The sequence below is a fragment of the Notothenia rossii genome (genome assembly GCF_949606895.1).
Source record: "Notothenia rossii genome assembly, chromosome: 1".
NCBI lineage: Eukaryota > Metazoa > Chordata > Actinopteri > Perciformes > Nototheniidae > Notothenia > Notothenia rossii.
In genome coordinates, this window is record NC_136912.1 from 60,212,675 (window position 1) to 60,229,191 (window position 16,517).

At 39.0% G+C, this 16,517-nt stretch overlaps 1 protein-coding gene across 1 annotated transcript in view; it reads left to right on the forward strand.

The window, feature by feature from the left end:
• The window catches only part of ect2 (epithelial cell transforming 2), an 83,014-nt gene extending 69,946 nt beyond the window's left edge, over positions 1-13,068 (forward strand). Inside the window, 2 exon segments of the mRNA XM_079693571.1 lie at positions 4,538-5,063; positions 11,796-13,068. Of these exon segments, the coding sequence (XP_079549697.1) occupies positions 4,538-5,032 (495 nt within the window). The 3' untranslated portion in view covers positions 5,033-5,063; positions 11,796-13,068.
• Positions 13,069-16,517: the final 3,449 nt, after the last annotated feature.

The following is a 16,517-nucleotide window of genomic DNA, read 5'->3' on the forward strand; positions in this document are numbered from 1 at the left end:
GTCATGTATTATTGCTACAAAAACATTATCTTGTGTTCTTGCAACTCGTTTCTAACATGCAAAAAGACAAACAAATGCGTCTATGGTCGGTGTATTTTCGATCTTTCCAATCGAGACGAGATCTTTCTCCCACGTCTGTGTGCGAGGGGGGCGGGGCAGTTTACACACACGCAGCTGCTACATGCAGCAACACACGGAGGAGATGGCGGAGAGAAGCGCTCCAAGATGTGGTTAAATGTTACCTGTCTTGAGGTGGACAATGCTCCTTGCCAAGAGTGTTTAGCATGTAAGGGCGGTAACACGAGCAATTTGTCTAAACATTTAGAAAAAGTGCACCACATTCAGATGGATGAATGCACCGGGTTCGACTGTCTTTCTAGTAGCTCTGTAGCCCCATCCACGAGTAATGTTTCCACGTCAGGTGTTATGCTAGCAGCAACACATGGAGTTAACTACATTATACAAACATGGGTTAATGATTAGAGAGGTAACAGAGTTACTCTTTATTTTGTTAAAGTTTCAGCTATTCTGTTTACAGTTCTGTCATCAGATTATTTAATACGATTTGTTAAAACATTGTTGTTTCTTTTGATGTGAAATATTATTTATTTAATTAATAAAAAGCAATGTTAATTTTGTTCACATTTTTTTCACAATTTGTTTAGTTAATTTAATAATATATGTATTTTTGAATCAAGTATTCATCTTTATCGTCTTCATTGTTAGTTTCCACATGCCTAAAACAACCTGAAGCTAAATCTAAAAGTTGATTGCTAAATAAGAGCGTTTGAGAAATTGTGCAAGGCGTAATAGTCAGAATAGTCGATTAATCGTTTAATTAATCGATAGATTAATCGATTATCAAATTAATCGTTTGTTGCAGCCTAGTTGTTCCATGTATAAGTAAAACGTGTTATTCAGCAACCCTTGCAATTTGGGATTTTATTTTTGGTTGGTAGACCTCGGTGAGCTGTTCATTTCAAAAGTAGCTCACCAGCCAAAAAAGTGTGGGCACCCCTGATCTAAACATTACCCATTGGTGGATGAGTGATGCGTAGCCAGAAGGCCCAAAACCGGAAGCTGGGTTGTAGCTCTAATAGTGCTAATAACAGCTAATATGAAATCTCAGTTTTTGACAAAAATGGAATGATGGATTATCAGTAATCATTTCAAAGTGGCACAGAGACATTGGATTAACCTTCAGCAGCGTTCTATGCGTTTTAATGCCATTGAACACAACTTTTGATCAGAAAACAGCAACGATAAGACTTATTTTCCATTTTGGTCCCGTAAAGCTACGTTGTGTGATGTCTGGGTTTGCTTCCCCTGCCGTGAGTTTTGATCTCTCAGCGATGATACTTATACCCCTAGAATCTGTGGAATCTCAGCTTGCTAGCTGGTATATTGTTTGTCCAGATCCGATAAGTAATAAAGTATTTCTACCCTGAGTTCTGTGCTAAGTGCGTTAGCATTTTTCCGCTTAGTGCTAATTAAGAGGCTTGGCGTTAGAGTTGTGTTTTGTTTAACTACAAATGGTTCATATCGTCAGTTAGAGTTTCTTCCCGTTAAGTGGGTATGACACATTAATAGGTTGTTAAATATTAAGAAGCCCTGAGACTAGGGCTGCTCGATTATGGCAAAAATCATAATCTCGATTGTTTGGGTCAATAATTGTAATTGCGATTATTAAACGCGATTATTAATTGACTTTGAAAACATCCATTTATTGTACTTTAAAACAAATACAAACAATAATTTGAACTTTTTAACTGTTGAATAATACGTTCAGGGTAATCAACGGAAAAACCAATACAAAATAAAATAAATTATACATTCATATCTACATTTAAATAAATAATATCAAAATAATAAATACCAATACACAAGATTAACAAACATGTTGCAGTGCACTGTCACAACCTGAAAACTCCTTCACATATAGCCAACATTTTGGTAAAACACATTCAACACACATATTCCACTCAGTTAAACATTAAGGGCTGGCCCACCGACATGCTCCAGAAGTAACAGGAAATAAATGTTGAACTACAATTTCAGACCAAATAAAAATGTGGCCAAAACATTTTTTTTTTTTTAAATGCTGGTAGGGCTGCTCATGTCATCTCTTAATTAATGCTCGATTATGGCAAAAATAATAATCTCGATTATTTGGGTCAATGATTGATATCACGATTATTGAAAACGATTATCCATTTACTTTGAAAACATCATTTTTTTTAACAGTATGTTTTTAATAGTTGATTACCCTGAACTTTAAGTATAACTCAACTGAAAAACCAATACACATTTCTTTTTCAAAAAAATAAAGAGAAAACAATTAATAATAACAAAATAATCATTATATTTAGATTAGGTTGTTTTCGTAATCGTTGCAAGCCATAATCGTCATTGCGATTAAAATACGATTAATTGAGTAGCCCTACCTGAGACACAGTTTCACAGCGGGGGCTGCCGGGCTTAACAGGTTAAAAGTTGAGGAATATAAGCATTTCTGCAATTTTCACAACATTAAAACACTACCTCCACTTTTGTATTACCTTTATTACTCAATGATGCACAAATGTAAATGCATTGTGTGTTTGGCCTTGTAGTTAGGATGCATTTAAGATTGATTCTGGCAAGCAAGTTTATTGTATGTAAAAAAAAAAAAAAAAACTATTGGGTATTACCAGCAACAATCGGGGGTGGCCAGGTCCATGGCTCAAAACTCTAAAACTCAAAACATTTTTGGAATGCTACATTAATCATCATATTATGATTGCTGTGTCGAAAAAAAATCATACATGATAGGCAGAGGTGTCCAATAAAATGCAGAGACGTGCAACAAAATCTCTGGCCTATTTGAGCTAAATAAGTTGCTAAATTAACTGATATTTGTCAAAATTGGTCTTTGAATTTAGCTTCAGTAAAACGGGAAGCGTTCTTTATTATTTTTCCCCTCTAGCACTTCCTTCATTACAAACAGAGTAGTTGAGTAGTTGAGTGACAGCTATAAATACTGCATCCAACCAAAAACCCTAAGGGTTTACGTTTTAGAACTTTCTTTAAAGTCTGTGTTTAACCTGCTAAACCCCAAGGTCCCCGCCGGCGGGTACTTTTTCTTTCTTTTTCACAACACAGGGGTATCTTAATATTTAAGAACCTATTAATGTGTTCTACCAGATTAACGGGAATAATCTCAGCTAACTGACGATACAAACCATTTTTACCAAAACAAAACACAAGTCTCATAAGAAACATCTAAATGACCCCTGAGCGAAAAATGCTAAACTACTACTGCATCGATAATCACTCCTAGCTCCCTTATTACTTATCCTAGGTGCACATCCAACACATCGTTTATGATCGCAAGGAGACACAGAATCTAACGGTGCCCACCTCAATACTGAAAGATACAAACTTGCGACGTTATCAACAAAAACGTACATCAAAACAAGTGGCGCTAGGTAGCCCACAACGCTAACATGGCTTACCTTCGTCTTTGTCTGGTCTAAACTGGTCTTCAATGGCATTAAAACGATAAAAACGATGCTGTAGTTAATCCATAAATTAATCCAATTTGTCTGTGTCACCTTTGAAATGTTGTGATAATCCATAAGCAATAAAACAGCTTTCCGTTGCTTGATATTGCTTGCAGGATATTTCTCCCCTCTGCTGCAAGCTAGCATGCGCAGAGACGCCACCTTTTTTTTTTAAACATGTGTGTGCGGGACGATTTCCCTTGGATTCTATTGGCTCTAACGGTCAGAAAGAGATGTCACATGTCAAAATCAAACAAGGGGGGCCAGAGATATGGAAAATCCACCCAAATGGCCCCAGAAGAGGTTTTTTTTTGCTAAATCTGTCTTAAAAAGGTCAAATATCACTTGTTTTGCATCATTCTTGATACAGGGTACTTATTATATGTTGTACTTTGGATTCCTAAAGCTTTTAGTCTACTAACCCATCATCCAAGGTTAGTTTTCACTATAAGTACAAAATATCTTTTGGACGGAGACTATCATTTACAGTTTTTTACCATGTTCAATCTGAATTTTCTTTAAAATAAAAAAGCATCTATATTGATTCTGACTTTTCTACATCCAACTCACAGGTTTATCATTACTTTGAGATTTTTTTTAATTAATTTAACCCTTTTAGAAGGGAAGATATGGTCATTTGTTCTGGGAATGTCATTTTGAAGCCTGAAACCTAAAAAACTGGCTTGGGGCCTAACAGGTTAACAATTTAACAGGGTAGGGCAGGTTTTGCATTTTCCTTTTTGAAAATATATTATTGGCCCATCAAGATGTATTTCCATAATTACATTTCCCCCCCCCCCCCCCCCTGCTTTGCTCAAACATAAAACTTTAATTCATCTTTCTCTCCTTTGCCTCTTATTCCTTTTTTTAAAGTAGTCATTTCTGTCTTTTATTTCAAGAATATCCTTTCTCTTTTAATTGTAGCATGTATATTCTCTGCATGTCTCATGTGTAAATGCCTGCTCCATGTTTCTCCCTTCTGTCATGTGCTCTAGATGTGTCGCTCTACCTCCACGTTCAGTTTGAGCGATTCTGCCAAGAGCAGTGCAGTGGTGCAGCGCTCTAACTCCCTGGACCACCCTGCCGTCAGAGCCAGGGTCCCCGTCTGTATCCGTACCCCCTGCAGCCCAGCACATAGCCCCGTCCGTAACGCTGCCCCTGAGAGCAGCCAAAGTCCCAAGTTTGACCCGAGTACCAGAGAATCCAGGTCCATTCTCCATGCTCAATTATCCCAACCAGCACAAGCTCAGTCAGGCCGCTCCCCTTCCCGACAGTCTTCTTCAGTATGCCCAACCTCCGCTTCCATTCCAGCTGTCCCAAACTCCCGCCCAAAGTCTAGCCAGCTTGTGTCCAGACACCTCCCCTCCGTAGGGTTCCAGCCTAGGTTCCCAGCTCAGCAGCCCATTTATGTCAAAGGCAGGGAACCCCAAGCCCCCCTGGACCCATGCAAGGCTACCATGATCAGTCCTCGCAGGGAGACTCTGCTCTAAACCAGCGCTAAACCCAACTCTGGACTCTGATGTGAGCAAACATAATTCTGGTGTAGGGATGCACCAATAAAATATTTTTTATTTTAAATTAATTTTAAATAAAATGTCTACCTGCTCTGTATGTTGGCCTTTTTAACATCCAATCACCATAGGGTGCATACCCTGTCCCAAATCAACTCCTTAGAAGCTTAGACCCTATGATAAAATGGATTAGATTAATAATGGTCTAGATAAGAGGGGGTTAGAACGTGTTATAGGGCTTCTCCCCATTTGAGATCCGGTTCACAGGGCAGAGATTTTAAGGGTTGATTTGGAATATGGCTGCTCCTTGGAATCACACAGGTGACTAACGGTCGGTGGTGGCTGGGAATGTTCACTAAGTGGTTGCTATTAATATTGTGATGTATTCAGAATGGTGTCAACGAGTTGGTGTAGAGCTGGGACATAAAAGAGATTTCATAAGGGTTGACTCCTGTTTTCTTCAGGGGGAGGGAGGCCCCTTTTGAAAGCATTCCATTATATATATACAGTGGGGGGGAAAAAGGTATTTAGTCAGCCACCAATTGTGCAAGTTCTCCCACTTAAAAATATGAGAGGCCTGTAACTTTCATCCTAGGTATACCTCAACTATGAGAGACAAAATGAGAAAACAAAATCACATTGTCTGATTTTTAAGGAATTTATTTGTAAATTATGGTGGAAAATAAGTATTTGGTCAATAACAAAAGTTCATCGTAATACTTTGTTATATACCCTTTGTTGGCAATAACAGAGGTCAAACGTTTTCTGTAAGTCTTCACAAGGTTTTCACACACTGTTGCTGGTATTTTGGCCCATTCTTTCATGCAGATCTCCTCGAGAGCAGTGATGTTTTGGGGCTGTCGCTGGGCAACACAGACTTTCAACTCCCTCCAAAGATTTTCTATGCGGTTGAGATCTGGAGACTGGCTAGGCCACTCGAGGACCTTGAAATGATTCTCACGAAGCCACTCCTTCGTTGCCCAGACGATGTGTTTGGGATCATTGTCGTGCTGAAAGACCCAGCCACGTTTCATCTTCAATGCCCTTGCTGATGGAAGGAGGTTGTCACTCAAAATCTCACGATACATGGCCCCATTTATTCTTTCCTTTACACGGATCACTCGTCCTGGTCCCTTTGCAGAAAAACAGCCCCAAAGCATGATGTTTCCACCCCCATGTTTCACAGTAGGTATGGTGCTCTTTGGATGCAACTCAGCATTCTTTCTCCTCCAAACACGTCTAGTTGAGTTTTTACCAAAAAGTTCTATTTTGGTTTCATCTGACCATATGACATTCTCCCAATCCTCTTCTGGATCATCTAAATGCTCTCTAGCAAGCTTCAGACGGGCCTGGACATGTACTGGCTTAAGCAGAGGGACACGTCTGGCACTGCAGGATTTGAGTCCCTGGCGGCATAGTGTGTTACTGATGGTAGCCTTTGTTACTTTGGTCCCAGCTCTCTGCAGGTCATTGACTAGGTCCCCCCGTGTGGTTGTGGGATTTTTGCTCACCGTTGTTGTGATCATTTTGACCCCACGGGGTGAGATCTTGCGTGGAGCCCCAGATCGAGGGAGATTATTCGTGGTCTTGTATGTCTTCCATTTTCTAATAATTGCTCCCACAGTTTATTTCTTCACACCAAGCTGCTTATCTATTGCAGATTCAGTCTTCCCAGCCTGGTGCAGGTCTACAATTTTGTTTCTGGTGTCCTTTGACAGCTCTTTGGTCTTGGCCATAGTGGAGTTCGGAGTGTGACTCTTTGAGGTTGTGGACAGGTGTCTTTTATACTGATAACGAGTTCAAACAAGTGCCATTAATACAGTTAACGAGTGGAGGACAGAGGAGGCTCTTAAAGAAGAAGTTACAGGTCTGTGAGAGCCAGAAATCTTGTTTGTTTGTAGGTGACCAAATACTTATTTTACAGAGGAATTTACCAATTCATTCATTAAAAATCCTACAATGTGATTTCCTGGATTCTTTCCCCCCATTCTGTCTTTCATAGTTGAAGTGTGCCTAGAATGAACATTACAAGCCTCTCATCTTTTTAAGTGGGAGAACTTGCACAATTGGTGGCTGACTAAATACTTTTTTGCCCCACTGTATATACCATTTATTTTCCTGTGAGCTGTTTCTAGTCCTAGTACGTGCCGATCCTTGAACATTATGAAAGAATGTTTGGATAATATCTCATTTGTATTCAAAAGTTCTACTAAGTTTAATTCAGATGTCTTTGTTAAATTCTAAGTCTTTATTGTAGTAAGAACTTCAAGGACTACGACGGTAACTTCCATTCGAAGAAAATATCAAGCGTGAGAATCCAAATGTCAAGCCTTTGGTTTTGGATGCTTTGGCTAGTTTACTCAAAGACAGCTCGATTGAATTGAAATGTCAGTCTTCATGGGAGACAGGCTGACCTCTCATCTGAGCTGGTGCTGACAGGTCATGCAGTATTTGTACCACCTTTAACTGCTTTTTGCAGATCTGGAACTAGAACCTAGTTTGTGCAAACCTTTTCGAACCCCAGATAGTTCCTGCTAGAGAGGTGGTACTTTCCTGGGGAGGAAATGGTTCGTGGGTGTGTCGGCCACACTATCAATTTCTGATTGGCTGAGCAATTTCCAAACCACGCCCTGTAAAACTCCAAAAAGTTTTGTGAAGCCGCCATTTTATTTGCTCGTTTTAGCATTAGCCCAGCGCACCAACGTAGAGAGACTAACTGGCAGTGGTGGAGTGATTAGGAGGTGTCAGTGCTTCTGGCGATTTACTCGGAAGACGCTACCCAGCAGCTTCTACTGAAGCCAGTCCCCAACTCCAGGGACTTCCGTCCGGAGACTTCGGGTGGCAGTATACGCAGTGAAGTTGTTTGCGGCCTGCCAGTAAACCCAAAGCAGAAGAAGAAGAAGTGACGTCAGGGGCTTCATTTACATAATCCTCCCCCAGGGACTTATTCCGGTGTGAACGCGATCTACAGGACAGTTCCAGGGACTAAAGAGTTCGGGGGGGACCAAGTACCGCAAAGTACTTGTTGTGAAAGCGGCTATAAGCTCCCTCGACAAAAAGCAATACATTCCGAATATCAAAGGAACCAAGCTCTGATGCTAACAAACGTTTAGAATAATGACATGTTTTGATCGCAAGGTTATCCTCCGCACATTAACACTACCTCAATAATGATTGAAACAAAGGACAATCTTCTGAAGTAAATTGACAACTTTAGGCTATAAACGAACTACAAAGTCACAACATCGCTCAGCTAAAGGTGGCTAATGTTTGGTGTGATGAAGTTTAGTTATCTAATTTATACACATTACAATTAAATGTAATGTAACATTGAAGCCATTTTCACCAGTGGGGTATTTACTGACATTTTATCTCGTAAAGCAGGGGTGTCAAACTCAATTTCATCGCGGGCCACATTGGAAATATGGTTGCACCCAAAGGGCCGGTTGTAACTTTAATGCCATATAAATATTTAATATATATAAAATGATATATTATATTACATTATTGCCTCTGCATTGGATTATTATCGGATAGGGTAATAACTTCATAATTAACGTCTGAAAGCAGAAGTCTATGGCAAATAATTGCAAGTCTATTTGGTGAGAATGTCACAAAATGATTTAAAAAGAAAAGCCAAATTCTGGAAAACAAAGTAACGTTTTGAGAAAAAGTCAAATTATGAGAAAAAAGGCATATTTGAAGAAAAAAAAACAGTCAAATTCTGATTTTTTTTTTTTAAACGCCAAATTTGAGATACATTGTGGGACATGTAGTTTATGGGCAACGTGCTTCTGTAAATCGGCATTTAACCGTATAATAAATATATTATATTCTTTGAAAGCTCTTGTGGGCTACAGAAAATGAAGTTACAGGCCGGATTTGGCCCCCGGGCCTTGAGTTTGACACCCCTGTCGTAAAGCAAACAGGAAAGTATCTTAAGCTTGTGTAAATCACAGACCTTATTTCATGCACCTAACCAAAAACAGGTCCAAAAAATAAATAAATATGCATGAACTGTAATAAACAAGTGAATTGATAAAGGTAATCTTTTCAAACAAGGTATTTGTAAGAAATTTGATTTATTCCTCACAGAGTGCAGCGGTTGTGGTTTTCACGGTGAAATATAGGTATTATTTTTAGCATCCTGCTATCAATCCGTATTCCTAGCATATATTGTATACCAGTGATACCACCACGTATCGTCGGGTCATGACCTTACATCACTGGAAGCGATGGCAATCTGTTGATGTCTGTGTTCGAGTGTGTGCCTTGACTGAATCCAATATTGAGATGATTCATGCACACTGGCATAAATCAAAAGTTCATTAGAATGCACGCGTAGTTCAGGCAGGTAATGAGGGTCAGATATGTTTGCATTGTGATCAGGCCTTCCCCTCAACCTGGCCTTCCCCTCCAGTGAGAGCAGCGCCGTAATTTGTTCTCTCACCCCGCAATGTTTTTCTGAAGCGCTCTCGTACCACTTACTCGCGTTTAATCTGAACCGCCATTTACCAGATATCTTCATCTGCTGACACAGAGGGAAAGAGAAACGGAGCCTCTGCCTCCATGCTGGTTGCGGACCGGTGTGTCGCCTAGTAGGAGGCTACTAAACTATAATTGTGTTGGCAAAAGTTGCCTTTCTGGATGATCTCAGAGCCAAAGTTTGGATTTGAAGGCGGAGAGTGTGAAGTAACCGCATGTTTCTTTGTGTGCTCAGCAATTCAAATTAGACTGTGGCACATTAACCAACCTTATCACACACACACACACACACACACACACACACACACACACACACACACACACACACACACACACACACACACACACACACTCTAAACTAGATGGCTCACATTACAACCAATCTTGTTAGGAAGGTATTTTTAAAGTGTGCATTTCAAGGGAGTTGGGATGGTGGTAATTTCCTGTTTCAAATGGGAGAGCTGGTCCTCCTATGTTTTTTGGTATATTTTCTGTATGCAGTTACACAATTTTACCTGTAAAATAGTGTAATCAGTATCCTTATCTGAGTATGAAATATATTTAGGATAAAAAAGGATTTTATTGATAGAAAAGCTGCCTTTCATTCAGCATATTCAGGCAGCAGCCTACACCAACACTGAAACACATGAGCACATACTACAGTTTAAAAAAGCAGAAATAAAATCTGAACTGACAGAAAATGCTCTGTTTTAGTCACACACACTAATTTATGAACATATAGGTTCACCTACTGAATTAAAAACAGAACAAATTAAGCAAAGAAACTGAAAACCATAACGGTACGTTCACACAGCAGCTTAAAAAAAATCTTCCAACGCTTCTCTGCCCATTGACTTTGAATGGGTGTGACGTCACTTTGCCTCGCTTTTCGCCGAACTGCATTGTGGGGAAGCAAAGCGAAGATTTTCAGGATTTTCAGGATTCAAAAGTTGAGCAATGTTCAACTTTTGAAGCTGAGCTGGAAGCGTCAGCCAATCAAATCCCGTTTATGCAAATTTGACAGTACAAGCGCTAGCCAATCCAACCGCGTGCAAACTGGGAGAGCCAGACCGCAGTTCATTTCCTCATATTCCAAACAAGAAATTACGGTAGCAAATCACCCGGTTCTTTACGACCAGAACTATTTAGCGGGATACAAACCGGAAGAACCATGCATGGAGGGAGGTGGCAGAGACAGTGGGTGAAACTGGTAGGTTTTCGCCTGTTTGGGGAGTTTATATATATATTGCTCGCATAAAATCCCCGGGGTTTTTTGCTTTGTATGACGGGGGAGGGAGATTCATGTGATTGGTTGTTGGTTGCGTTGCTCGCAAAAAGTCCCCAAGCTCTCAGACACGCCCAGCTCCAAGATTTTCATGATTTTTTTCAAATCTGCTGTGTGGACGTACCGTAAAGAAGATTCAGGCAGTAGGCGTATAGATTCACTCTTTGAGTATTAGCCTACAGAACAGTACATGCTCTTTTTAGTTTTTTTTCTCAAATTGTAACCTGCTAGTAATCTACAATCCAGTCATCTGATCAACTGTTCCAGTTACAGTTTTTGGTATCATGATAATGTAATCCTGTGACATATAATCCATTACTCCCCAACCCTATGAGCAATATATCAATATTGTCATATGAGACCTAATATCACAAGTGTGTTTTCCTGGTTTTTATACCTGCATTACTTTAAAGTGATGTTATTGTCAGAATCGACCTGTCTTTTGTCTCAACCTGCTAAGTCATTACATCCACAAGACGATGATTATTATCTAATTTTAAAAATATTTTGGAAAGCTCCAATAGTTGATGCTACAATATCAGGGTAATGTCCATATTGTATTTGATCAAAAATATTGTGGTATTTTATTAACGTCATATCAGCCATACCCATTTTTATAAGTAAAGGTCATCAAACTGAATTTAGTTTTCAAAGTACAATTTCAACGTACAGCCCTACTGCACACACAAATAGTACATCAGGGGGAGTGGGTATGATGTTAACAATGTACAGCATGGGGTATTAATGGCACTGTTTACCTTCGTTTTTAACACAAAAAAACAAACCTGTTTCTCGCTCTTTTACTGCTGATGTATTTTCCCTGATTGGACTTTGTTGATGTGTAGGGAGGCAGAATACATGTCAATATCAGTGATCATCTAACAACACATGTGGGTATTAACATGTTCTTCTCAGCTGCCTCACACACACACTGTTATTTATCTTATGTGTTCCTCTGTTTCATATTTACAGGCCCGCCATTCCCCCTCCATGGTCAACCTGCATTCCATGTTTGAGAGGAAGTACCACACCTTCAGCCGATCAACCACCCACCTCATCTGAGACACTCAGCACCAACAAGGGGCCACACACTCTTTTTTTATTCACTTCCTTTGCCTTTGACTGCCACTAATAGACCTGTGAGTCTAACGTGGAAGCTATCTGTGAGATATTTCAAACTAGCATTTGTCCATACAAATAGAAGATCCTCCTAGACTCAAATCAGAGCAAAATGGAGTCAAAATTATCCAGCTACTGTTAAAGTGCTTCATAGCTTGGACGGAGAAGGGTTAGAACAATAGACCAATTGTTCATCAACCTGGAACGTACCATTCAGCTGGTAGAAATGTGCACCTTACAAGGCAGTTTGGTGCATCTTTCCAAACATGCACAACGCTGTCGCTAGCAGCTAACTGGAACGGTACGGCGCCATGCTACAGGCTTAATGTACTCTTAAATATGAAGGATGCTCTACTTTTTATCTGTGTTTGTAATTGGATTACCTTGACACACCTACTTTTTTTGTCTACATACTTCAACTGTCGCATCTTCGGTTAATATGTCATCTGTTCAGCTTCCAGTTTTTTGCAGTGTTAACACTAACTATGGAGCAAGTAAACATCCCGTCTGTCGCTCTATACTTGTTTCATGTGCTTGGGGAAAGTTGGTTCACATTTAATCGTAGACGTTCAGGTATTTCTATTTAACAAATGCAGGTTGTTAAGCTCTTTGTGTGTTTTGTGGTCTATTTAGTTACAAGTTAAACCTCTCTTTCCTTTTTTGTGTTGTTTTTTTTTTTAATTACCTTAAAGAGTCCTTTATAATAACTGAAATTTAATGTTGTTTTATCGTAGTGGGGTAGACTTGATTTCACCTGATTTATATTATTACTTGTGATTGTAATTAACCTGCCTTTTAACATTTAATCTTGAGATAGTTTCCAGCTTTTATAAAGCTTCTATTTTAACATTTAAGAGATACAGTTGAGAGGAATTCAAGTTCTTAAGCGCTAGTTCTCTGAACAGCCGTCCACGTTTTTAAATATCTTTTAACAAAGTATCTGTGTGTATGTCTAAGGAATGCTGCGTACATGTTTATTTTTGGAAGACTCTTTTTTTGTTTATTTTATCACTTTCTATTTATTTTATTTTATAATTTGATGTCTATTTTTTCTCTTATGCTGTATTCAAGCTACAGCTGTCTCTGTTTGTGTAACCTTTATATTAAATGCACTTAAAAATGTAAATTCAGGTATCCCTTATTTTAGTTTTACTTCTGTGTGTGTCTTTTATCACCAAACCAATATAGAAATATAAATTCCATAAATGTTTAAGTGATTCGGTTTAATTATACCAAGTCCAAGACATTAATAATATGATATAAGTAGGGTTAATATGTATTACTTATTACACGGATACATACTAAATAAACTCAAGACTTCACAATATAGATTTAAGAATGATCAAATTGCGTGAGCTAGGAAAGAATTGTCCGCTCCATTGTGTACCAACGGCTTTCTTTTACGCTAACCAGTCTTTAAACAGAGTCCATACCCTGTTCCCATCAATGTTTCCTTCCTGTCTGTCTTCTTCTGCTGTTCGCTTTAGCATTTACCTCCTGTCTGACTTTTTCTGTTGATTTCTTTGATGGTTATTGGTTTTAATGTCTTTTCTTTTCTGGGGACATTTTAGCCATTGTTAATCCAAAGTTTTGTTCTCTCTACACATATTTAAAAAATGAAAATTAGTATCAAAAAGTATTGCATGGTGTTTTCTGATTGGTCAACCAATGTTTTTGTCCATAGCTTACGTTTAACTTACTGGACTTCTTTCTGCGGATTGATATGAGTACAAATAGTCCCTTGATCCTCCTTAACAACGGTCTGCTATCAAGAATTTACAAACTCTGCCATGTCCAAATCGAAGATTCAGAACAGAGTATTCGACTCAAGTCGTCTAATTATTCTGTGTATAGATTATTAAGCCATGGTAGGTTAATACACACCTTTATATATTAGCTTGCAAAGTTAGACAATAAATACCCACCCAAGGGATTCTGTTGACAGCCATCTTGTAAAAGCTGATCTTGCCACAATGACCCATATTACAATATGTGATGCTATTGATAATAAACCACTAAAGCTGCTTCAGCGGAGCTTGACATTTTTGATATGTCAAATAGTCTTGAAACTCACACTTGAGTTTGGGCTCTTTAAAGGCTTGTTTGGGATTGGCATACAACTTTGAAGCGAGCTAATGGTTGCTCCTCTGTTCTTCTTGCTCATTTCATGTAGCGGTTGTTTCAGAACTTTCTGGATCCTAGACCAACAGCATATTTTCCCAGTTTCCCTTCCACTCAAAAAACGACTGCTTTTTATTAACTCTAAAACCAACAGTGTCCTTTTGGTGTTCAAAAAATGTTTCAGTCCACTGAAAATGCTGTAACATGGATAAGCAGTTGAAAGATGATGTATTTAAGTACCTGTCTAACCTTTTAACAATGAGACCAGCGTGCATTTACCTTAAAAATGTTTCAATCATTGCTTAAAGGGGCTCTATGCTTTGTAGGTTTTTTCCTTTCACTTTGTAACACTTGCTCTATTGGCTAGTGCTCCAACACCTTATACGTGCCAGGACATTTCTATGCGGTTGACCAATCACGAGGTAGTACCGGCAGTAAGAGAAAAATAAAGAGCTTTTTGAACATTTAAGCCTGGAGACATGTCACAGAGGCACAGAATACAAATATGAACTTGAATGACCTGTGAAATTAGCACAATAGTTCTTCTTTAAAGTCTGTAGCACTAATGACCAAATAAACAATGGTCCAACATTCACTCAGCTTTTGGGTCTGTTTTTGGTCCCCACTACCTCCTGAGGTGAATATCTGTCTCCAAAACTGCCAAATGTGCCGCGATGTTTACCAGCTGGTAATTTTGTGAAGCTTATTGTAGACTTACTCCAGGTTTAGTGTTAGGCAGGTATGTTGTACAATTTTTTAATCAAACAATCTCTCAACAGCTGCCTGGTGAATTTAGAAAATAAGTTGAGATTGCTAAAACATGAAATGGCAAAAGGCAAAGCAACCAGTGAAAGATGTTAAAATACTAAGTCGAGCTAAAGGGAAGTCATAGTTGAGTGCAGACCCAGCGCCGTGGGCCAGGACCTCCCATTTGACATTCCTGCCCTCCCCCAATAAACATGTTTTATTTTATTTATACATTTAAAAAAAAAGAAAAAGTATTTACATTTTTTTAATTATAAATAAACGGTGAACTTTAAGGCTATGATGTATGCCATGTCAGATAGTAATATAAGAGTAATAAATGAAAAACAGGTATGAAATACTATAGGACAGTAAAACAAGAATAAAGTTTAAAAGGGGAGTGATTTGTAAAATATCCATAAAGAAAAAGTAAATCTGTTTACAGTTCTGTTTCATATGGGTGTTGAGAGATATCCATAGATCTCTTAACGCACCAGATTGATGCTTTTAACTTCAATATTAAAAAAAAAATCTTCCTGGGGGAGCATGCCCCCGGACCCCCCTAGAGGAGGTTAGGTCCACCCCCCACTTGTAAAAATTGCACTTTACCCCTGCTTACACCTATATGCCGTGAGCTGATTATCGAGCCTTCATTGTAACAGCCACGGGTACACTGTGTATGTGTGTGTGGGGAGTGTTGCAGTAGAAAATTCCACTGTAGCGCCCGGTACCTTAATGGGAAACCCTACATTTTTTAGCACCCTCTATGAAACGTCAAGCTACCCCACAACACCCCCAAAAGAAAATCCCTGGCGCCGATACTGGCCGCGCGCGGCACATGACAGTTTTGTGTGCCCTCCCATGAAAATCATATGCCCTCGCTGGTTGGGTGACATTTCTGTGAGTTTGACACAAATAGCAACTTCCAGCTCTGAAAAGTTAAGCCGATGCAGAAGTGCCTTAAAGAGATTAGGTATTTTTCCCTCAGTGTGAAGACACAGACAGCAAAGCACTTAAAAGAAAAGCCACCTTACAAAAACAGCTTATGAGCGCAGAACACACTATTATCACCACTTCAAATTTCCTTTAAAGTACCTTTACTTTGGTACCAGCTTTTCTCAATTGTGAAACTACTTTATTCCACGTATCCATTGTTTTTTTGCCACAGATCTGCTGTTTGGGTGTGGTCGTCCTATTGTTTAGATAAGACAGAAGGTGAATGATATTATTTTAAGAAGGGCATTTGTTTTTGGTGACTAGAAAAACTATGTTTAGCCCACATCAGTAGATCACAGTTTCCAGTGCTCCTGTGTGCTTCTTCGTATGCCTACCAACATGTACTCTCGGTAAAACCCGGCTATAGTCTATACAACCCCACTTCAAAAGACCCAGACTATCCTTTTAAACTAGCATACTTTATCTCCACTGGCTTTAAAAAGAAGTCTGATTGTAGAGAATTCTGAGAAAATGTCTCACTTGATTTATTATAGTTAACATTTCCCTAACAAGTTTTATGTTCTCTGTTCAACTACGGCTTTGTGCAATTTGGATTTCTCTGGGGGTTTTTTGGACATTAAACCAGTTCAGAGTGTGGTTTTAGGTGATTACCTTTAATTGTAACAATTTGGTCAACCATATATGTTTGATCGGTTGTACTTAGCTCCGCCTTATTGTGAGACTTCTGGTTTTTCAACCATACCAAGATTGCCA